General features: G+C 33.5%; 1 protein-coding gene across 5 annotated transcripts in view; it reads left to right on the top strand.

The window, feature by feature from the left end:
• LOC150101587 (uncharacterized) overlaps nucleotides 1-10,119 on the top strand; it is a 193,972-nt gene extending 183,853 nt beyond the window's left edge. For all 5 annotated transcript variants that reach the window (XM_090400170.1, XM_090400174.1, XM_090400169.1 and 2 more), the window contains one exon: nucleotides 7,680-10,119. In XM_090400170.1, coding sequence (XP_090256296.1) covers nucleotides 7,680-7,921 — 242 coding nt within the window. In that variant the 3' untranslated portion in view covers nucleotides 7,922-10,119. The remainder of the gene's footprint in view (nucleotides 1-7,679) is intronic.
• Nucleotides 10,120-24,637: the final 14,518 nt, after the last annotated feature.

The following is a 24,637-nucleotide window of genomic DNA, read 5'->3' as shown; positions in this document are numbered from 1 at the left end:
TGTTGATGTTGCACTGTGGTATATTTCTTGAAGGAGGTCCGAGGCAGTTGGTTTTCTTCAGCTTTTTCTATTATTTGTTTTACTGCATGAATATGATCAATTGTGTTAAAGCCATTACAGAATCCTGCTTGTTCTGCTGGTCTGGTTGATTTGGGTCAAGAAGAGAGATTAACCTGTTTGTAATTACTTTTGTGGGAATTTTGTACAGATTAGAGAGAATACTCATTGATCTACAGGGTGGCCATAAATTAACTTTCCCTCTTTGGAGGTATCTGTAGCTAAAACTAATACATGGAATGAGACCACATTTTATATCAAGACTTTGTAAGGCATGGGGAGATGAATTCCACGAAAACAAGATTTAGTACCAAAAGTCGCCGATAGGGGAAATTTTGGTGCTGGCTGGCTGAGCCGAAAACAGTCGAATATTTGCAGAAAACGCAGGTAAAAAGGATTATGCAAATTTTACTGTGCATATGAGAGCAGCCACCAATTCCACTTAAAGAGGGATTGGGAATGTTCAGGCAGTTATTCGAATGACTGACGAATTGTGCTCAATATGCGTCCTACCATGCCTCAGAGTGTGACTTTTGGCTGTGAGGGTATTTGAAATCCATTGTGTATGTTGGTGGCGTTCCCAACTGGCATGTCTTGAAAGAGAACATAAAACTGGCTGTTATGAACATCCAATCTGACTCCTTATGCTTAGTTGTAGAGCATGTCGCACACCAGATGCAATTTGTTTTACACAAGAAAGGTCAGCACATTGAAAATCATGTATGTGGTCCAGGGTACCCTGATTCTGATGAATAAAACATTATTTCCTGTGAGTTCAATCACTACATTAATTTCTCTCTCTCTCGCAAGTTGTTGTTTTAGTTTATTATTATTCTTATTATCATTGTAACGCGCCACATATCCAGCTGGAATGAGAGACGCGACTGTCGCTTACACTGTCGAAATGTTATTATTATTCCATTTTATCTGCCTTTAATGTAATTATCCGCTCTTCTTGTTTTCGGCTCTTCCAGCACCAAAATTTCCCCTATTGGTGATTTTTGGTACTAAATCGTTTTTTCGCAGAAATCATCTCCCCATACCTTCAAAAGTCTTAATATAAAATTGGGTCTCATTCCGCTTATTGGTTTTACCTACAGATGCCTCCAAAGAGGGAAAGTTATTTTATGGCCACCCTCTATAATACTTTACTTCTTCTTTGTCTCCTTTTTTAAATAACAGTATCAGAGTAGCAGTTTTCCAGTTTTCTGGTATCTTTCCCCTTCTAGGCATAGATTACACACAATAGTAGTAGTAGCCTGAGCAAAAGTGTTTCTTAAATAATATGCTCTGAAGTTTTAATGAATTGACCACTTATACTTATGACGGCAAAACAGAGAGAGACAAAACCAGTCAATGACTGGTTTTTTCTCTGTGTGTGTGTGTGTGTGTGTGTGTGTGTGTTCATTCTGAGAAATCTAGTTTTGCAGAACATAATTTCTATAGCCATAGGATCCTATTGGACAACACAAAAGTTCTTTGAAACTTGGGAGAGACTGTAAAAATTTTCATGAGCTCCAAGTCAACCTAATGTAAATCATAATTGGTCTAAAAATTCAAAATTCTGGAAAATAGTGACTGAAACTCTTGCTAGTAATCTTAACATTAATCATAACATGTATATGTAATTCTTGCTCAGTTTCTTATGTGTTTGTGTTTATGTACATACAATTTTATTCACAAGTTGATTTAGTTATTCATTCTTTTTTACACATACTTTCATATCATACTTTACTTTTACTAAGTTTGTGTACTGCTGTGTTAATGCTCAGTTGGTGTAGATGAGCCCTTTGGTTGAAAACACCCTGTCTATGATGTGAAGAACCTTTATCAGGTCTTTTCAATGAAATGTTATGCTCCATATGACTAACTTTTCAAGTTAGTCATATGGAGCTAGAGAGCTCTTTCTTCCAGAAACTCTGATTTTTGTTCTTCAGAACAGGCAAACACAGTTCTACAGACATGAAATACTTACTCTTCGAGGGATGCAGCAGAGCAATGAAAAACCAGCTGCATTAAATTGCCTGAAGCTCATAATCAGAGGATTCAAACCCATCTTGGATGGATGAGAAATTGGTGGGTTTTTCATATTCAACTTTTGTGAATAATCTGTTCACTGTATATATGCTCAAATTCAATTTTCTGCATGTGGTGTAACTTTATTTTTAATTTACTAAATTCTTCTTTTTACACTGTCTCTTTAATTTTGCATCCTAATGAACCTTGCCCTGCTATGCCCATGTGTACGGCTGTGTTAATGACTGTTTACTGTTTCCCCATGGAGTGGCATAGGAAACTGTATGCTATGGCATTGGAGCAGTTTTCAAGGGGGTGGGGGCAGTGACAGGATATTGAAAATTATTGAAATTGTCACACAGAAAGAAAAGGTATATGGCTATGAATTCATGAATAGTACCAAAAACCTAGCTAAGTTGCTGTTCCCACAGGTTCCTAATAGTATCGTGTAAGTGTCTGGAGATCAATAGATAACATGTCATTTTATTTATACAACTGTCTTTTCTCTGATTATGTGATAAGATACTTCATGACATATAAGTGTTTTATGTTAAATTCTTAATTTTTCTTTACATAATTTACATGTATAGTAAGTTCATTATGTCTATGAATTAGGTTAGTATTACAACTTCAAAGAGCTATTCACTAAATGAAAATCTTAATACAATTTTTTTGTTATTTGTACTGTTTATTTTATTGAATTTATTATTCTTTTATTGTCAATACTTTTAGTTGCGATGGACCAGAAAAGATAATATCATACGTAAACACCATATTACTCGTAAATAATAAATTCTTAGCGACTGCAGAAGATCGAGCTTAATAGATAGGAAGGTGAAGAGGTTAGAGTGATTTTTGAAGTTTAGGGAGCAGTAAATGCAGCAGATAAGCGTTACTGAATGGGGGGAAAACCTTGAACTAGAGGAGATCGAATACAAGAGATGACACTTGTGTCTTTGTGTGTTCTACAAAGGCACAGGTGCCATCTTTATGGCAAAACAAGTCAAGAAGTATCTAGTTTGGATATTGAACATAGACTTCAATTTTTCTGTAACTGATGATGGTTGTTATTTTTGTTGGTTCTTATGCCACAGATGTTGATGTGAAAGTGACGTGTAAGAGTTCTGGCATGTTTTATGCATTTTTGATTTGTCTTATTTGTTGAAACTAATTTTTGAGGTAGGTCTAAATTGATTAAAGTGACACTATGGTTATAAATTTTCTGAAAGGATCAAGTAGGGATGTGTAGTAAAAGGCAATGCTCTTCGACATCACACCCATACAGAGAATGACCGGTTTCCTTCCCATAGCTTATCATATTGATAGTGCCTCCACATACCAGTAATCAAACTCCCTCTCCAAGCACAACCTGTCAGACTATGTGGCAGTAGGATTAAGTTCCAGCTAACCAGGAGGTCTTCTAATTCATTACTGACAGGTTCCGGCCTGTGTATTATCTGACAGCTGACCTGCAGCACCAATGTTTTAACTAATGCACTCTTGAAATGGACAAAGTTATGGGTCTAAGTACGTATGGCATGCCAAACTAGGGCCTCTACTGTAGAGTCCAAACATGGTATATTCACTTCTTCAGGACTCCAATAAGCAGGGTGGTGGTATTTCATCAGGCAATGAAGATTGTCTACCACTAGTGGATCTAGCTCCATTACCTTCAACTAGGAAGATATCCTTTTTCAGGAGGTATGCTCACTGGAATGACAGAGTCCCTCATGTTAGAAGTTTGATGGAGTGAAACAGCACTGGGAAAGGATTAAAAATATTTAATTCTTCTAATATTTCATCTCAGTTACCGAGACATCATGAGGAAGTACAATAACACTTTTTACACACACACACACACACAGAGGCAACACAAAACTACGTGAAAAGAGTCCCCCCCCCCATTAGAACAAAAGTTATAGGCTGTTTTTAGAATCTGTGTCTACTCTTAAAGTCAGCCTAATTTGAATAAATATGGTTGCATAAAACTTCCCAAAATATGGAAACACTAATACTTCAGGATCCCAGTTACATCCTAGGCCACCAACAGGTATCCATAGATGGTGCCCACCTAATTAGGATTCCAGTCTTTCGTTTATGTTTCACTTAGATTTCTGTTGCTTCTCTCTCTCTCTGTCTGTGTGTTCATGCATATGTTAAAAACTTGTTATTGTACTTCCTGGTGATGTCTTGGTAACTGAGATGAAATATTGAAAGGATTAAATTATTTTTAATCCTTTCCTGGTGCTGTTTCACTCCATTAAACTTCTGAGTTTCTCCTTGCACTTAAGCCTTAACACTTTCTCCCAAGAGTCCCTGATGATCCCAGTGATTGAAGCATAGGGAATTGCTTCTACTTGTTACTAAAAAGCAGCCTTTGTATTGCATGGTGTTCAAATTAATTAACATTGAAAATATCTCTTGAGAAATGGCACCATAAATCAAGAAACAGATTAGGTAAAAACCCATTCATTAGACTTAGCAATATTCACATTGTAAAGCAGCATAGTGAATTTAATAGCATGCTTATTTATATGATTGTGTGTGTATGTCAGAATAATATATCAACAGCATTTTTTAATGTGAATTCCACTAACAAAATGCTGTTAGTTGGCATATATTACTTAGTATTCTACCAAGAATAATAATCTTGCTAATGAAAACTAAACAATGGCCAGTCGAATAGTTAGTGCAGTTCATTTATAGTTTGAGGATTGGAATCAGGTACTGTGGAAACTTGTTTCCAAGGTATTGATTTCTTCCACCAAGAATAATAATGCTACTGAAAAGAATTTTATTATTTGTAGCATCTCAGTAGTCTTTTCTTACATGTGAATGTTCAAGATAAAGTCATAGTTGCTTCATCCCATGTGATTATTATGGTATAACTATCACACAACTTTTGTTCCTGTTAGCCACAACACCAATCATCTGACTGGAACTGTGATTGGCATCCAGTAATGTATGTATGAATATGCACCAAAAGGTTTGAGGCATAGCAACATTTGCATTGTGAAGTAGCTTAGTGAGTTTAATAGTATGCCTATTGTACGATTGTGTGTGTGTGTGTGTGTGTGTGTGTGTGTGTGTGTGTGTGTGTGTGTGTGTGTGTGTGTGTCTATATATTTCTGAAATGAATATATCGGAATAATATATTAACAGCATTTTTTAATTTGAATTCCACTAACAAAATGCTGTTAGTTGGCCTATGCATCAAAATGTTTGATGCATCTTACATTGGTAGGGATCCCATTTTTTTGAAAACAAAAAACCAGGACACAATAAATTTTGTAGAATTAAGGGTTAAGAGAAATAAATTTTATTCGTTAACATTATGTATTTTAAAATAAAAAAAATTAAATATTTATTTGAATTTGATTTATTAATGTAGATAACATAAATGTTTATACATACGTCAAATAAATAGAATTCTAATAACACATAAACACAGATAACAATACCTAAACATGTAACACTTAAATCAAACATTAATAAGTATATGAAATATAAAGACATAGAATAAAGATATAAAATGTTAATATATCAATAAAACGGGAACTACAATGTAAATACAATAAAATATAAACAACACAAGCCTTATGTGTATTGTGTAGATGCATAATATCTGAAATTATATGAAAAATAAATTAATTTAAAAATTAAAAAAAATAAAAACAATTTTATAATTAATTTTTAATATATACCTCCTCTCTTCCTTATTTTGCCTCTTCTTGTACATTACAGCTGGTCGTTGCCTGTCCCATTTTACTGCTACTTGCAGAATCATTATTATATTTGGTTGAAGAATGGATTTTGTGCAAGCGTTGTCGATTCTTAGATACTATGTCGAAAAACTCTGAACATGACATGTTTCTGTAATGGGTTTTAACAAGCATGATAGATTTAACTGTGTCCAGTTGCAAGCGATTCCTTTCATTTGTCCATAATGAATTCATCAATGAAAAAATTCGTTCAATAGAAGCATTTGATCCTGGTAAGGTCAAACAAAAACTTTTGTTTTTGTTTGACCTTACAAACAAAATGACTCAAGATTTCTTTCCACCTATCCTCAAGTTTACAACTGGCATTATTCCATTCATTAATTTTATACTCAGTTGCATACATTTTAACATGGCTGTACTCATCAAATAAGTTCTCTTCATTTGTTGAAATTAAGTTGAAATTTGGTAAGATGGTCTTAATTTCTTTGACACATTCCATTAAATTTTCCCAAGATACAGGTGTGTTCAAGCAAGCCCATTCCATTTTAGTAAATACACTAAACTGATTTTGAGTCCATTCTTGAATATATTGAATTGCAGTGAAGTAGAAATTGGAGATGTTGTCTCTAAATGATGATTCAGTCATCAAACCTTTTTCACAAAGATTTTTCATTTCGATTTTCATTTCACTGGGTAAATACTTCTCTTTTTTTACCCACAACCCGTAGCATATTCTCTTTCGATTCGCTGGATTGTCTCAGAAAACATTTTCATCTGATTTTTTAAAAATAGAAGATAAATGAAAGGCTTCTTATCTCTGAAAAACATATTCAAAATAGTTGGACATTTATCTTGAGACAAGAAATAGGATTTAAGCCCATCGTACATTTCGATAAAACGAATTAAACATGACTGCAGTGAAAGCTATCGTGTTTTGCTATGACCTAAAATAGTCTTGTATTCGGTTTCGACAAAATCACAAAAAGATTTCAGACTTTCAACTCTGACAGTGAATTGGTGAAAATGCTGGAAAACTTTACCCAAAATTGTTTGAATATCTATTGGTAAGATATCAGCAGCAGTTTGTACAGCATTATGTATAATGTGAGCTGCACAACCTACACCTATTAATTTTCTGTTTAATTTGTTTTGTAATTTAGTGAAAACATTAATTTTACCTTTCCTTTTTAATCCACCAAAATTTGTGTTGGTATTATCTGCTGAAATGCCTGTTATTTTATCAGTAATGTTATATTTTTGGGCAGCATTTAAAATGTGATCACAAATTAGATCAGAAGTTTCTCCAGGAAGGCTAGAAAATTCTAATATTTCTGTTGAAATCCCTTTATCAACAGTGAAATACCTCATATTGATAGGTACAATCTTAAGATCAATATTGTTGGCGGAGTGATTAGCATACCCACTCTCCAACCAATGGGTTGCCGGTTTGAATGCTGCTGTTGGCATGGATGTTTGTTATTGTCTTACTCTGTATACTGCTATAACCTTTCATATGGTGCAGTATGACCTTTGCTGTCTTTGCACCATTAAAACCATAAATCAACATCAGCAGCATCTTATATTGGAGGGTGTTTCTGGTAATCTGTATCATAGTCTCTTGTCTCTAAATTTAAAATCTCATTTTAAAGCTCTGGCTTGAAATTGAGTATATTAATATGCAGATGAATTTTAAAAATCTTTCCTCTTTGATCCTGCATATTGAAAGCTCACAAATATTCAAATATAGAGAAAAATTATAGTTAGTCATCCTTAGAGTACATGAAAGAACCAAAAGGTGATTTTAAATATACTGCTAATTTTTTAATTATTTTTTTAAATTTAAATGTTTGAAGAGTTATTTATTTAGTTTTATTTTTTTTCCAGATCTAGAAGATGAACTTCTTGGTCCTAGTCCTGAGATGCCTTGTCCATGTAGAAGTAATAAGTCTCCTCTTTTGGAAAAACTTCTCTCACTTTCAGCCACAACATCCCTGCCACAGTCAAGACAAGGCCTCCGTCCAGCTGACTTGAGTGAAGAGGCAAATCATGTTCTTGACCAATTGCCAGACTTATCATTTATGAGAGCTAAGGTGCTGATGTTTCCTCTCCGGAGTAGCAGCAATTGATCAAAAACTTGCTTTTATGTGTATTACTGCCACCATTGTATATCACAAATAGAGATTTAGACAACATATAGGAAAAAGAATGTGAAGCATGTACTGTGTGTATACCAAGTTGGTGGTTATCCTTTATATATATATGTCTCTCATTTTTGAAAGACAAGAAGGATGGAAGAAAGAAAGAGAGCCCTTATTCCTGGAAAAGCTTGGTGATTCATAGGTATAAATGTCTGCTTGAACAATAAGTATTTAGCTGAAAATATTTCAGATGAGACTGGTGTGCATTGTAATAAAGCAGATAGTACAGGTAAGCTTTTGTTCTTGCAAGTTATGCAGATAACATATCTTGATCCATGAGGACATAAAAATGCTACTTTCTTCAAGAGTAGTTAAAAAAACAATGTAGTATTTCTAATATTTCCTTGCTTTCTAGACCAACAGTTATAAGTGATATTAGAATCCAGGGTAGATTTTAAAACTCAGCAGTTATTATTCATTCTCTTATCAGCCATATATTTAGTTGTTAAACAAGTAACTTAAACTGTAAATAACTTTCTATAAATATTTTGAGTATATTACAAAACATTCCATGAAGCACCGTATGCATTTCTTTAATGTCTTGTTTTTAGAGGAAAATCTGTGATCTGGCATTCATAAACATATTGGATTTTCAATTATATGATTGTTATATATGTATATAATATATATAAAAATATATATATATTTGGTTGTGTATTATTTAATACTTCACCACTTCAAGTTTTTCATTCACACCCTTCTGAAAATATATTTTCTTCTTAAACAATATGTGCAGGCATACCCAACATCTTTCAGAGATATGAAGAGTGTAAAATTTTATTTTAATTGAAGAAATAAACATTAATTCTTTTGGATATTGCAAAGTTGTAAACTTTCATTGTTTGGAATGATATGAGTGTTTGATAACATTATGAACTGTTTAGAACCAAGCGCCTACTGTATATTTATATCACATTGTGATAATTTTTTTCAAACTTATATCTGAACTGACACAATTAGATTTACTGTAGGCATTTGAAGATTCAAAAAATGGTTTTGTGCAATATATTTCATTTTATTGTGCTTGTCTATTATATTTTGAAACTGTATTAACAGCTTTCTTTCATTAAAGTATAAATAACAGTTTAATTGCAAAACTGCTATATCATGGTTATCCAAACTGTCATTTTTGAATAACCATGATAGTATATTATGAATTTGGTAACTTAACAGCACAGTTATAGTTTCATTTGAACTGGAAGTGTTAAAAAATAATCTGCATTTTATGTTATACAGTGACACATAGGGATTATAATTATTTAGAATGTTACCTTTTGAAGTAATTTGACGGAAATAAAATCTACAATGAAGAGTCAGTTATCAGTAAATTACTACGGGCCACAGGAATAGTTTGCTAGTGGACAATTTTCTACAGTAATTGTTACTATAGTGAATTGTACCTTTTGGAGGTTTTTTTGGTCTCTTTGGTAGTTTGCTATACTGAGTCATTCATAATTACTCAAATTACAAAGATGCACACTTTAATAAGAAAGAAATTTTGCATTTAGATCTGCAAATTTTTGCATATAACTATTTTTATCAATATTATATGAAGTTGCTATAAACATCCTTAAGGAAAGCATGCATGTAATTTTTTTTTAGTTGCTTGAAAAATTAAAAAAACAACAACACGAGTACTCTATTTACCCAATTATGAAAATAAGATAATCCTTTTGATCTTACTTGTCCAAATTTAACAGGTTATGAAATTAACTATTAGGAACACCTCACCTTACCTTTTCTTTAATCTGTCATGTTCAAGTAACTTGGCTTCGTGTAAATCTAATTAATGTTATAATACTGTGGTTAATCCTACTTACATAGTTCATATTTGTCAATGCATATATTCTCTGACCAGTCTACTTGCTTTGTGGGATGAAAAACCTGGGTTTTGAGAGGAGGAACCTTGCTGTCTCTGTATAAGACTGGCTTGTATGTAATTCACCTAAATTGAAAAAGTCTTTGTAAAAGTTTTTCCCCATCATAGATGGAATTCAAAAATGTACATATTTGTAGAAATTGTATACAATATAAAAATTGATAGGCTAGTGTGTTCTTTTAGTTTTTTTTAGAGTTGTGTTGCTTCATGAAATTACTAAAAAAACACTTAATGCCTAAGTTGCTCATCTCCCCACCACCTCAAATATACAGTTTATTTAAAATCTACAACCCTAACTATCCTCTGAGACCTGTAGTAGATGCTACTGATTCCTTCCCCCTTATAATTATGCAAACATTTAGCAAAATCTCATACTTCCCTTTTCACTGACCATACCTTTTCTTAGATTTTTAATAAAAAAACATCTTGGCTCATTTTAAAACTTCTGTTTATTTTAATTATTTGCGAATAAAAAAGTTTACTCGCAAATAAGTCTGATATATTGTTCAGCTTTAACATCACCTTACTGTTTATCAGTATTACTTGAATATTGGTAAACAGAGCTTTCTTTGACACTTTTAAAAAATGTTTTTCTTCCTGATCTCTTTTCCTCCTTTGCCAACCATTCAGCTATTTCTCTTAGAATAAAATTTACAATCAAATAGATGGTACTGCTGTAAGTCTTCCCCTCACCCCTAGCCAGTTTTTTCTTAGAAGATTTTGAAAAGCACACTTTTGACTCAGCCCCCCTCCATCCTTTAAGCCTTCTGTCTGGTTATGATATACGGATCATGTGTTCTCCATTTGGCCACATAGCCCAGATACATTATTCTTTCTTCTCAATAATCAACATCCAAGAATCCATTTTATGATGGAAAAGAAAATTAAATAGTTTTAATTTTCTTTTCTATCTTAAATTAAATTTTTAAAAAAATTAAATTAAAAAGAAAATAGTCTAACTTTCTTAGAAGCTTAGTAACATGACTTTCTAATTGTAACCTCTCTTTCACAGTATATAGAAGGCCCACTCACACAGGCAGATATGTTGACAAACATTCCAATCATTCCCCATTTTAAACAGTATGGTTAGAGTTTTTAGGATATCAATAGTGCAAACATTCTTTGTTCCAATGAAGCTCTCTTGTGCAGCAGAACTTGGCCATATACACCACACCTTCCTGTCTAATAATAGCTACCTTCCCTACAGAATCGACAAAATACTTAATCCTTAACTTTTACTTCAGAAGGATTTTATTAATGCAATCACCATTCTCTGAATCTAGGGCACATCTGAAAAAATAGCCAGAATTTTTTTTAAAAATAAAACCTCTGCACTGCCTTCAAAACTCACTTGAAACTAGCTACACACTTATCCATTCCCCTAAGGACTAGCTCCTTCCTCTCTCAGTCCTTGGTAGGTATAGAATGTCTTGTTCCTGCAAGTTGGCCAACCTATGGACAAATAGGAAGATCAGTTACTGTCCACATGGAAGGACATAAGAAATACATCTGGAATCATGACTGGTTAGTCAGATCTAGCAGACCATACTTTAAATATTACACATGCAATCAAATGTTTAAAAAAATAAAATAAAATAAAAAAAGCCTCCATCACAGCAAGTTTAGAAATGACTTTTTTTTTCCTTTTTTTGAATTGGTAGCCACCCTCAAATACTGACGTAATCTGAATAAATAATGAATGCATTAATGCTTCCCATATTTTGGGAAGTTGAATTCTCAGAGATCTCATATTACAACCAAGGCCTCTAGCAGACACCCCATCTAGTTAGGACTGTAGTCTTTTATCTACCGAGTTTCACTTAGTTTTGTGTTTCCATTTTTTGTGTGTGTGTGTGTGTATATTACAGTTTTATGTTGTACTTCCTGAGTATGCCTCTATGAACTCTTCTAATTATCCTAAAATATGTAAATGCGTAATGTTTTTTATTTATTTATTTATTTATTTTTTTAATGTCTGTTTGTGAGCAAGTGAAGCATCTAGAAGTTGGGGAATAATCTTTGAGAGGGTGAGGAATTTCCTGCATCATTCTGTCATACCAAACAGAGAAGATAATCTTCAGTTAGAAAATTTTGTTTTTTAAAACACTTAAATTACCTTACACAACATTTTAAGTATAACATAATTTATATTTTATGCTGGAAAGAATTACCATTAAATGTTCTGTTGCAATTTATTTCTTTACAATAATTCATAGTGCCCACATCATAGCAAATTGACTCATATACAAAATGTGAGTATAGATGTGTCTATATGTTCACTGGGCATCCAAGATGCTGTATTGTTACTCCAGTGCTTGGTGATGTGCCACACACACCAGGCCTCGCCATGTGGTCCTGTTGTTTGCTTTTTAGGAAGCTTAAACTCTGAAGATCAATCATCTGTCAGTGTAGATGTGAATTACTTGAAAATATTGAGAATAAATTAAGTTCTAAAATTAAGAACTGTATGGCAGTTTGAAATGACATCGTCAATTTAAGCCACTTAAAGTTGTAATAAACAGATAGCTGTTATTTACTTCAAAACAGATAGCTGTTAGATTAGTAGACTTCGATATGAGTGGAAATACAGCCTGTCAGTTAGTGACGATGCTCGATCCATTGTAGCAAGTTGACTGGTAAATTGAGTATCAAAAAATGACAAATTTGGTTGTTTTTTCTGAATTTTAACTCATAACAAAATTCAAACTGTGATTTTTAGATTGAATCATTTGAGATATGAATAAAAAGAAGCAGACATTTGTTCATATTAAAACTTTTGAATTTGGTCATTGTTCTAAAAAAAAAAAAAAAATGATCAAATTGAGAAAGGTTTATATGGGGGAAAAATAGAATTATTATTAATTTGATAGGTTTGTAATAGCATAGCTAACTTTTAAACTTTAAAATAGTATTTTTTGTTTAGGGGAAATTTTGCAAATTGACTCATACAAAATGTAAATATAGATGTGAATTACTTTAAAAGATTGAGAAGAAATATTAATCAAGTTTTACAATTAAGAACTGTATGATAGTTTAAAATTTTATAATAAAAAAAATATTAAAAAAAAAGTCATGTAGTTATGTTAGTTTAATATTATGCACATTTCATTCCCTTCTCAACCTTTCTGAGGGTTGGAATGTTTCTTGTGTTAGATGTTTGATAATTTCTTGTCATTTATATATATATATATATATATATATATATATACTGTTTGACCATGGATAAGAGAACCCTTGATGCTTCTATGTATGGCAGAAGGTGAATAGGATAATTAATTCATCTTGTGTAAAGAATTTGTTTTATTATTACACATTGGAAAATTAGCTTTTCTTTTATAAATGGTCTAGTTTTTAAAATGGTAACTATTTTGCTTGTATAACAGTTGTAAAATTTTACATATAGTATTAACAAAATTTTAAAAAAGGAATGAAATAAAAAAATATTGTAAGTGAAATTTATTTTTTAAGAAAGTTTAGTATAAAAAATAATTATACAGGAAAACAAATTTTTTTCAAATGCACTTAGGCATTCTAAAATTACAGTTGAGAGAACTCAGACACTTTAATGTCCTAAATTGATTAATTATTAACTTGTTGCAACTCTTTAACAAAAATGTGCATAGAATTTTGAGTAAAAAGAAAACTTTCATAATCATTTTAATCTTCATAGTTATCTGAATCACTATTACTTTGATTTACATTAATCACCAAAGGTTTGCATAATTCCTCGATAATTCTGTCTATTTTCCAATGAGGTGACACAAGAGTGATATTTTCCCTAGTTTTGAACTGTAATATTTTTAATCACCTGTTCTGAAAACTTTAAAAGTTTCAACATATCAACATCCCTGGTTACGTTGCGACAATGAATGAAATTCTTCACTTTTGCCCAAATATACTCAATAGTATAAATATCACAATGATATGGTGGTAGTCTCAAAGCTAGAAATCCATGCTCTTTGAGCATCATGTCAAATTTATATAGATTAGTTTTGGGCAAATTTCTTTTGACCAAGTTGAGCAGTTGAATTTTTCATATCTGGGAAATGAGAAATATTATTTGCAGAGAGCCAATCCATAATAACTTGCTTTCTATTAGAAGAATTTTTGAACTTTGTTTAATTGGATGGAGTGATATGGAGCATTATCAATTATAACAACTGCAGTTTTAAGGAGGTTTGGAATCAGCTTTTCTTCTGCCCACTTTTTGAAGATCATAAAATTTATTTGCCCATGGTAATCTCTAGCTGTTGAATTGACTTTGTAAAGTAAATTTGAATTCAGTGAAAAACTCATTTCTGCACCCTCACATGAAAAGATTATGTGCTGTAAGGCATTTCTGGTTTATAACACTCCACATTCTTCTTTAGATGCTACATTTTCTAAAAGTTAAATTACTGTTAAATTAAGTCCAAGTTTCATCTAGATATGCAGTCGGTCTTTTCTCCTCCCTGAAATGCCATATTGTTCTCAAATACTGCGTTCTAGGTAAAACTATGTTCACTTTGCTCCATGATAAGTTTCTTTTATTCTGTGACCTTTTGAAACAAAATCCAATTTCAGTAGTTCCTCGTAATAATAATAAGTACCAATTTAGAAACACTTTGCACTTTTATTCTCGACTGTGTAAAATTCGTGAATAGGTCTTATAAAATTTACATCAAAGTCATTCTAAGCTACGTTTTTGATTTTCTTTTCTGGTGGTTTTTAAGATATTTAAATTTTGGCTTATCTTCACCTTTTGATTCTCTATGAATTATTTTAACAGTTGACTCCGATAAGCCTGCAATTTCACTTGTATGTTTTGTGGCATGAGAAATTGGAACAAGAAGTCTACCTTCGAATGATTCTTTTTTGCAGAATGTCAGCACATTATGCAATATTCTTTTACAAGTGCTACTGAAAGGTTTAACACCAGAACTTGGTGGTGGTACTGGATCCATCGTACAAATAGATACGAAAAAATTCTGTGCAAAAAAGTGACAACAGAAATCAAATTAGCACAACGACAAACAAAAAAGCACATGATTTTGTGTGTTGGTAACAAATTCGTACACCCTTTCCACATAAATTAATTCTTCTTTTACACTCTGCCAGATACGGTTCTCTTAACTGTGGGCAGACTATACATACATACATACTATGTCCCCTCCCAGTGCCTACGCCCCCCCCCCCCCAAGTTCAAGGCTGGTAAGACAAAAAACATGACATAAAAACGTTTCAAATTTCGGCTTATCTTTTTATATATAGAGAGTAGATATACACACAGTTGACCCTTGAACAACATGGGTTTCAACTGCACAGGTGCACTTATATGCAGATTTTTTTCAATAAATTAAAAATTTTTTGGAGATTTGCGGCAATTTGATAAAACTCGCATAACCGTATAGCCTAGAAATATCGAAAAAATTAAGAAAAAGTTAGGTATGCCATGAATGCATAAAATATATGTAGATACTAGTCTATTTGATCAATCAATCATGAAATATACACAAATCTATTATAAAAAGTTAAAATTTATCAAAACTTATGCACACACACTTAGACATCATAACAAGTGATTGTCATTAAATTCCTGATATGTACCCTCAAGAAGTATATGGAATATAGTATCCTATACACTCCTTGTGATAGTGCCACAAGATTAAGTTTTCATAGGATGTTAATAATAATGCACAATTTATTCTAAATTAGTCTGTCATCACTCCAATATTATCAGATCTTATATTTTGGTCTTCTAGAGCAGCGCTTCCCAAACTATGGGCCGCAGCCCCCTTGGGGGCCGTAGGTTTTGTTGAGGGCGTGAAGTAATGAAAACAAATTTAAAATGTTTTAAGACTAAGTAGATTTTTTTTTTATCTTAAAAGAAACATATTTAATTTTTATTATTTCTTTTTTGTTATTTTTTATATTTTAATGGAAATAAATCACACATTGGTGCGGGTTCACAAATTTTGCTTCCTGCATATTTCGGCACTTAATGAATATTAGTAAATATATGCTTATTCATATAAGTTTCATTTCAAAGCAGAAATCTAAGAATTGCAGTTTCAAATATTTCACCTGATATTGACCTTTTCTGTAGCAGTATTGAAACACATCCATCACATTAAGTTATTAAACTTCTTTGAGGTTTTTAATTATTTCTTTATTACTAATCATTTTAAATTTCATGTGCTTGTGCTGCAAATGTACAATAACAATATATCTATCTATATAAAAATATGAGATAGTGTGCCATGTCAAATGTGTATGTAAGATGCTAAAAATGTAATATTTGCATTTGATTTTTGCAATATTCGCTGTGTATGTTTTTTATTGAATATAAATACAATAAATATTATAATAATATATATCTATATTATGATTTTTTTACGAGGGGGGGGGGGCGTGAAATATATTAATTTTTCCAAAGGGGGCCCTGACATCCAGAAGTTTGGGAAGCACTTTGACCACATTAATCTAGACGGGTTTTCCTCTGAATCTTCTTATTGACATTCTCGTAGCAAACACCTGGTTTACTATTCCTTACTTTCCCATTAAGTGACCATACCACCATAGATTAGCTCTGCTCATGAACAATAACAATGTTCCTTTCTAATAGTTTTGTTTGTAATATGATTCTGCTGTTTATGCTATCTGTTAATTTTCCTAATTTTTCTCATAACTATCATCTGTGGGTTCTTTGTTCAACTGTATTATTGCTGACCCATCTCTCTCTCAGACCCTTAACTAATTTTTAATAAATATTTGGCTAATATTTGTCTTATTCCATAGAAATTTATTCATTTGGCTTCCCAACATACAGTTACCTGTTTCTGTATTTAATTTGCAAACTTCACTAAAAATTGTGCCTAAATAGCTGAAATATTTTACTTCTGTAGGTTCTTCATTGGGAATGCAGTTGAGGCTTTTGTATTCTTATTTTCATAGTTTTGCTATTTTGTATTGCTGATATTTATGATACTGAATAACTGCTGAGGTTACAGCAGTTATTCAGTTTTGTTAAACCGTCCTGGAGACTTTCTGGATTTATTCAGGAGTATAACATCATCTGCATAAACTAAAGGGATGATATGATTTTGATTTCAGGTTTAATCCAGTTTTCTTTCGTAATATGATGAATAAGAGTGAAATAGCATGCACTCTTGTCTTACACCTGATTGTACATCACATCATCTTAATTCACAGAATTACATTAATTCTAACTTTTGACTTACACTTTACTTGTATCTAGACTATGTATTGTTCTCTATAAAGTTGATTTGAACATTGTATGAAAGCGATGTTCAAATCACACATTAAGTACAGATCCTTGTTATATTACCATTATTATTGCAGCAGCCTCCATGGAGCCAGCATTCATCACAGGAGGGAATCCCACTTAACTAGCAACAAATATGTCATATTGAAGACCAGAACTTATTTATGTTCCCTACAGTTGCCCGTTGCTCTCCATGTACAAAATCTACTCTTTTATACCCTTCTTCATGGCCTCTTGTTCTTTCCCCTGTTATCCCCCAGATCTGTTTATAATCACATCTGTATTAATATGGTAATATCACTTCTTTTCCTCTACCAAATTTTGCAATCTACCTTTCCTCAATGTCTGCTTAGCCAACATTCCAGAGTTCTTGTTTCCTCTGGATCCTGTCTAGTGTGTAGTTTTCTTTAGATCCCTATCACAGTGAAAAGTAGATGACCAAATTTGAGTGCAGTAGTTCATGTGTAGCCTGACCAATGCCTTTATACAGTGGCACCACCACCACCACCACTTCCTTATCCCTACTTGTCAGTGTATTTCTTATGATAGGAGCATTTAGATGTGCTGTTCTTTGCAGTGTGATTTCTGAACTTGAGTCCATTCTCAACCAATATCTCTGAATCCTGATTCTTATCCATGTTCAACCACAGATCTTGGTTTTCCTGTGGACCCTTTTGCTGCCATCTGACACATGTTTTACTAAACTTTCCTCTCCCATTCTGTTTAAGTGTGACCATGCCACCTGAGATGAGATCTGCTCATATATTCCTGAATGCTAACAATGGTAAGATCCTTTTTTTTTTGTTTGTTTGTTTTGTTTATTTGAATACTATGATGCATACAACTGCTATAGTGTTCTGACTAATTTATTGTATTCCATATAAATTTGTTCAAACTGGCTCACCAAAATATCAGCTTTATTAATTATGTTGTCTATTACCATATTAAATTTGCCATCTTTACTGAAAACTGTGTCCCAACAGCTAAAATGTTTTACTTGCTCCATAGATTTCTTGTTAACGATGCGGTTTTTAATGTTTCTGTCTATTTTTCCATAGTTTTTTTTTTTTTTTTATTTATTGTTAGTTTTCATGCCAAATTTGTTACAACAGTTATTCAATTTAGGAATCCTGAAGATTTTATTATTATTAAGAGAGAGACCTCCAGGAAGTCAGGGACTCATTGAGGAAAACCATATATTCCGTGCATCAGCACTCACCACCACACCCAGTGTCAATTCATTTCAATCTCACACCACTGTGTATGAGAGAAAAATTGAGCTCCGTCTTGATGGCATTCATTTTCTCAGCTTTTAAGGATGCCCTCTCATCCTTTCCCAACCCTCCATAAAATGAAAACTGCCATCTACTGATATCCTGTCCGATCCTTTGAGAAATTTTCAACTCTCAATCATATCACTTCTCTTTTGCCTGTTGGCTAGTGTCTGAAGTTCACAAATTATCATTCTGTCTTCATAATCAGTATTCCACAATTCTAATATCATTTTTAACACTTCTTTGCACTCTCTCTGTCTCCATTGTTTTAGAATCACACAGAAACCAGGAAGCCAGACCTGCACACAATAATCCAAGTGAGGTCTTATCAAGATCTTGTAAAGAGGCAAAATGAATTCCTTATCTTTACATGTGAAGGATCCTTTCAGCATTACAATTATCCTTTTAGTTGTATTTGCAATCTTTGCTACATGGCCCTTGAACTTCAACTTCCTATCGACAAAAACTCCAAGATCCCTAGCCTGATCAGTTTCTTCTAGCATAATCCCATCAATATAATAGGACATTTAATATCTCATTGCACCAAGTGCATGACTTTACATTTACCAGCATTAAACTGACAGCCATTTGTACATTACTAGCATTTTTTACATGCCCACAATTCCAGCCTATTCAAATTGTCTGATATGCAGTGCTTGAAAAGCACTGCATATCAGACAATTCCTGATTACCTTTCCAATCTTTGCATTATCAACAAATAGTGTGTCTAAACTGCTTGTCAAATCCTTCTCAATGTCATTAAATGTTAAATTCTAATGGCAAAAAATAAAAAAAAAAGTGTAGATTGAATAAGTTAGATCAAATTGGTGTACCACAAGGACTGATCCTTGTGCACATCCTCCATATACCACTTTTTGATAAGTCAGTCAGCCATCCTGTTATCCATGCTAATATTTTATAATCCAATCCCAAATTATGCAACAGTCTTCCATGGTGTATCCATTCCCCTTATTTAACTCCATGGTAATGTTATTATAGAATATGAGAAAGTTGCTCAAACGTGATCTTCCCTTCCAAGTATAGATTCTCTGTTAACTCATTTTTGTGTGCGAGCCCTAAACAACCTTTCCAAAATCTTCACCACCATCACTCCAGAGATACTAATAGGTTGATAGTTGGATACATCAGTCTTTGCACTACCCTTGTGCACTGGAATTGCCATACACTCTTAATGCTCCTGTGGAATCTTTCCTGTTCTATTAGCATCTGGGCTGATATTTATCAGCCCCTATTGCCAAGTTCTTATTCAGTTTATGCAATAGCTCTATTACCTCCCCAAATCTGAATTTCTTCATCAAGTGAAGAGGTGGTAGTAGTAGTGAGCACAATGTTGCATACACCAGGTTGATTGCTTTTAGCTAAATGGGTACTCATTACTTACAGAATCTCTTCTCTGTCACTGGATACTCTGATTCAGTATAGCTATCCTTTCATATTCGTGATTTCTTTTAGCTTGCAGAGCTAGTTTCTTTTCATACTCACTTAGCTTTTCATACAACAATTGTGACTATTCTAGCCTGCTTCTTATAATTTTCTTAACTGACATCATCCTTATGCACACAGTATTCCTTCCATGTCATTGTTTTCTTATGAATCTCTTGTTTGATAAGATTATGCATCCATTTCACTCCTACTCTGTGTTTTTCAAACTCTAACACATTCTGATATTGCATCATTAAGTATTTTTTTAAATGCTTCCCATGCACTGTTAATATCCTTCCCATTCAACAACTGATACTTTGGTGCAAAACCTACCATACTCATTTGGTCATAATTTCCTACCTTATAGTTCAGCACATAGTCTTTTCTGAATGGAACATTAATAAACTTACTCACTTCCCAAGTGAGTACTGCATGATCAATATCACGATCCATAGGCGGAATAGTTAGTTCCTTAACTGAAACCAATTCTGACACTAATCAGGTATAGCACTCTTTGACCTTGAGTTCCTTCTGTCGCATGCTGCTTGAAGACGTTATCTTGCAACAGCTCAATAAATTCAGATCATTATAGTCCCCATTATGATTACTCGTTTTACACCCCACCATCATCTTTATTTGGTAATGCATTTCTTCATCACTAGTCTAACAAGATCACTATTCATGATCTTGTTAGACTCCACCTCACACCAGATGGCTTAAAACTCAATACCACATGGAAAAACTGTTACTAGTATGGTAGTCATAGGTCTCAACTCTAACTGGATCTGTCATTCAGTATCATTAGCAGCACACTCCCTCTTCTCCTATTCCGTCTTCTAGTTCATGTAGCTTCCTCAATGCGAGAGTGCAGCACCATGTCCTTCCAGTCCTCTCTGTTAGCAACTCTTCTTTTTGTTTCAACATAGTCACATGATCCTGTCTTATATCAAACCATGTCCTTTTTTTACCTCTTGATTCTCTTCCCATAATCTTTCCTTCTAAAGCTGTTAGTGTCCTCTGTCCTGCTGATCCCCTCAATACACATGTCCTGCCAGTCTCATCTTTCTTTGGATCATTTCCTGCAATAAAAATTTCCATGTTTTCATTCTCTGTAATACCTCTGCATTTGTCACATGCTCTGTCCATGAGATTTTCAGGCCACTTCTGTAGCACCACATTTCAAAGACCACTATCTGTTGTCTTACTCTCTTCTTGAATACCCAGGTCTTGCTTCCCCATGTGAAACTGGCCAAATTAATGTTCTTATCATGTTGGAGGCTTAATGGATTTTTTACAACACTCAAAAAGGATTAAAATAGAATTTATTACTTCCTGTATTCCGTCCTAGTCACTAGGACATCTACGGGGATTACAAAAAACAGCTAATGTAACATAACACAAATAACAAACAATACTAAGCCCAACCATGTGGGTGACACTAAAGTCCTATCAAGGTGGAGTGCCCTCTAAGGGCGGTTGTAGGTGGCCTGGAATGTAAGGTGGGACCTCTGGTGATGAGTGCTTCCCAAATCTTTGGAAGCTTAATGCAACCGTATTAAGATTTGGTTGGTTTCTGAGAGCTGCTGCTGCTTCTAAGAATAGTCTCTCTTTCTTGAATTTGCTGTGGTGGAGCATGGTGGTTTTCTTCCATGACACCCTGTGGGTGGTGTCCAAAACATGGTCAGCCAAGCCTGAATGACCATAGTTGTGTTTACAGATGTAAGACTCATGTTCCTCCAGGCAGATGGATGCTGATCTGCCTCACATGCAGATCAGCATCCATCTGCCTGGAGGAACACGAGTCTTACATCTGTAAACACAATGGTCATTCAGGCTTGGCTGACCATGTTTTGGACACCACCCACAGGGTGTCATGGAAGAAAACCACCATGCTCCACCACAGCAAATTCAAGAAAGAGAGACTATTCTTAGAAGCAGCTCTCAGAAACCAACCAAATCTTAATAAATACGGTTGCATTAAGATTCCGAAGATTTGGGAAACACTCATCACCAGGGGTCCCACCTTACATTCCAGGCCACCTACAACCGCCCTTAGAGGGCACTCCACCTTGATAGGACTTTAGTGTCACCCACGTGGTTGGGCTTAGTATTGTTTGTTATTTGTGTTATGTTACATTAGTTGTTTTTTGTAATCCCCGTAGATGCCCTAGTGACTAGGACGAAATATAGGAAGTATTAAATTCTATTTTAATCCTTTTTGAGTGTTGTAAAAAATCCATTAAGCCTCCAACATGATGTCCTCACAGCACTTAAGCCTCTACACACGAGTAATGTTCTTATCATTCTCTTTCTTTGTCTCTATACCCACAGAACTTCTGAGCAGATATTTATTTTTTCAGAAGGCATCTTCAGCTATGGTGGTTCTTATTTTTATTTCTTTATCTTGTTTTCCATCTGCAGTAAAGTAGGTACCTAAATATTTGTATTCTGTTGTATGCTTAATTTTTATATTGTTTATGAATATTTCTGGCTTGAATCTATTTTCTTTTGAAATTATCATAAATTTGGTCTTTTTTGCATTTAAATGTAGGCCAAAATCTTTACCTTCTTCAATTAATAGGTGCAGTAATTTGATTAATCTGTTTCTGTTTTCTGCAGTTAAAATGGTATTATCAGCATATCTAAGATTGTTGTATTTTATACCATTGATACTGATTCCTATTTTTTTTTTTTTCAATCTTTTTCATCACTGCCTCAACTATAAATATTAAATAGATTTGGTGAAAGGATGCAGCCTTGTCTAACTCCTTTTTATTTTCACTTCAGAAGTCTCGGAGTTAAACAGCTGCATTTTCCGCTTGGAGTAAATCATACTGTGCTCTTTCAATTGAGTTAGTATGTCTACCTCTGATAGCCAGGTCTCACTAATGCCTATAATCTGAGGTCCCAATTTGTTCACCAAGCATCAAATTCTACTGTTTTATTTCTGATACTTCTAGCATTTATGTACAGACATAATAAGTTACCTGCATGCTTTTTTGTATCTCTTCTCTGTAGTCTGTGCAACATAGTTGGACAACTCGCAGATCTCTCTTCTTATCTAGTGCCTCGCTTATGCTCATGTTTCATAAGTCCAAAACAGATGAACACAAAATCATTCTCTCCTCATTTCCATGATAATTCCCATCATTAACACAGTTACATAACATTGTTACTCTTATGAATTCTTGCCATTTCTCCCATCATAATCAAGTTTTTTCCTGACTCTTTGTTTCATACCAATCTATTTCTCAATTCTGATACCAAATGCATTCAAATATAAGCTATCCCTCTTATGCATATCCAAAAAACTTGCATCCATTTCTTCTATAGTATTGAATTGTTTGCAATCATAGCTCTTCTTAATTCATTTTTTATCATATAATTGTAATGGTTTATATAAGAGTATAACATCATCTGCATGAAGAGCTGATTTTGAACATTTTCAATTTTGTTATCTAACCAAATATCACTTTCCATCATAATGTGATCCATATAAATGTTGATTAACAGTAGAGATAATATATGCCCTTCTCACACCTGATTTTACATCAAACCATCTTCCTGTACCCCTTTAATTCTACCTGCTGACTTATTCGATTAACACCATATGATTTTAGTGTTTTGATTAGCTTTTCTTGTGGTACCCTTGTTGTGTCTCTTTTCTGGATATACAAAGCTTAAATACAGATCCTTGGTATATTCCTGTGATTTCCCAACTATCTGTCTTAAAGTGAAAATCCTGACAAACCTCTCTTTGGCCTGAACCAAGATTGTTCTTCTCCAAGTTCCTTTCCATCATTTTTCTTAGTCTCTTCTCAAGTATAGTTGCATAAATTCAATAGGGAAATCCTGTCATTTTCATATTAAATTTATTAGCTTTTTGAAGGAATACTATTATAGCTCTACCTTAGTCATCTGGTGGTATTTGATCATCCACCTTCTGAATTATGAAGGGAAAGCACTATAAAACTTTTATATATATTTGAGCACTTCTGGTTGAATATCATCTACTCCTAGTTACCTTTCCACATTTCAGGATTTATCAAGACTTGAGGCTTTTTACCTCAAGTCTTGATAAATGCTCATTGTATCACTTATAATTTCTACCATTGTTGCATTTGTTCCTACCTTCAGTTTTCATGTCATCTTTATCATCCCTGTTTCTTTTATAGTAGGTACTCTTTCCTTCGTTTTTAAGATTTTTCAATGGTCTCCAGAACATTTTGCCATCTTCCTAATATTTATCTTCTGTATTCTTACCAGTCCTCCATGACTCTTGTTTAGTTACTTTTACACATTGCTTTGCTTTCTACATTTTTCTGTATTCTTTTCAGAGCACATACTGATTTTGTTGTTAGGAACTTTCACTATGTTTTCTTCTTTTTTCATGACTGCCAGCCACTTTAACTTCTTAGTCCACCATGGAATGCATATTTTTCTCTTCTTGCAGAAATCTTCACTACATGCTATTCTTGCTGAACTAATCAATGTTTTCTTCAGAGACCTAGTCTCCAGGGTTTGGTAGTTGTTTTCAAACACTTTTCTTGTCAGTATTGTATTTGGTTTATTCCTTCTCAGAATTAACTGGTGATCACTTCCTATTTCAAATCTCCCATATACTCTAGTGTTCATGAACAATAACTTAGACCATGTGAATGTTGAATAGAAATTCAGCAGGTACTTATTATTAGCTTTGTTCTTTTCTCCAAATTTTTGCTAAACATTTCTATCTGTCTGATAATTTCCTTTTCTACTGTTTAGATCTCCAGGAAGGACCAGCT

The sequence above is a fragment of the Typopeltis vanoorti genome, chromosome 11 (genome assembly GCF_054136105.1).
Source record: "Typopeltis vanoorti isolate ZY-2024b chromosome 11, IOZ_Tvanoo_1.0, whole genome shotgun sequence".
Taxonomy (NCBI): Eukaryota; Metazoa; Arthropoda; class Arachnida; order Uropygi; family Thelyphonidae; genus Typopeltis; species Typopeltis vanoorti.
This window is presented reverse-complemented; position numbering and strand designations above follow the sequence as displayed.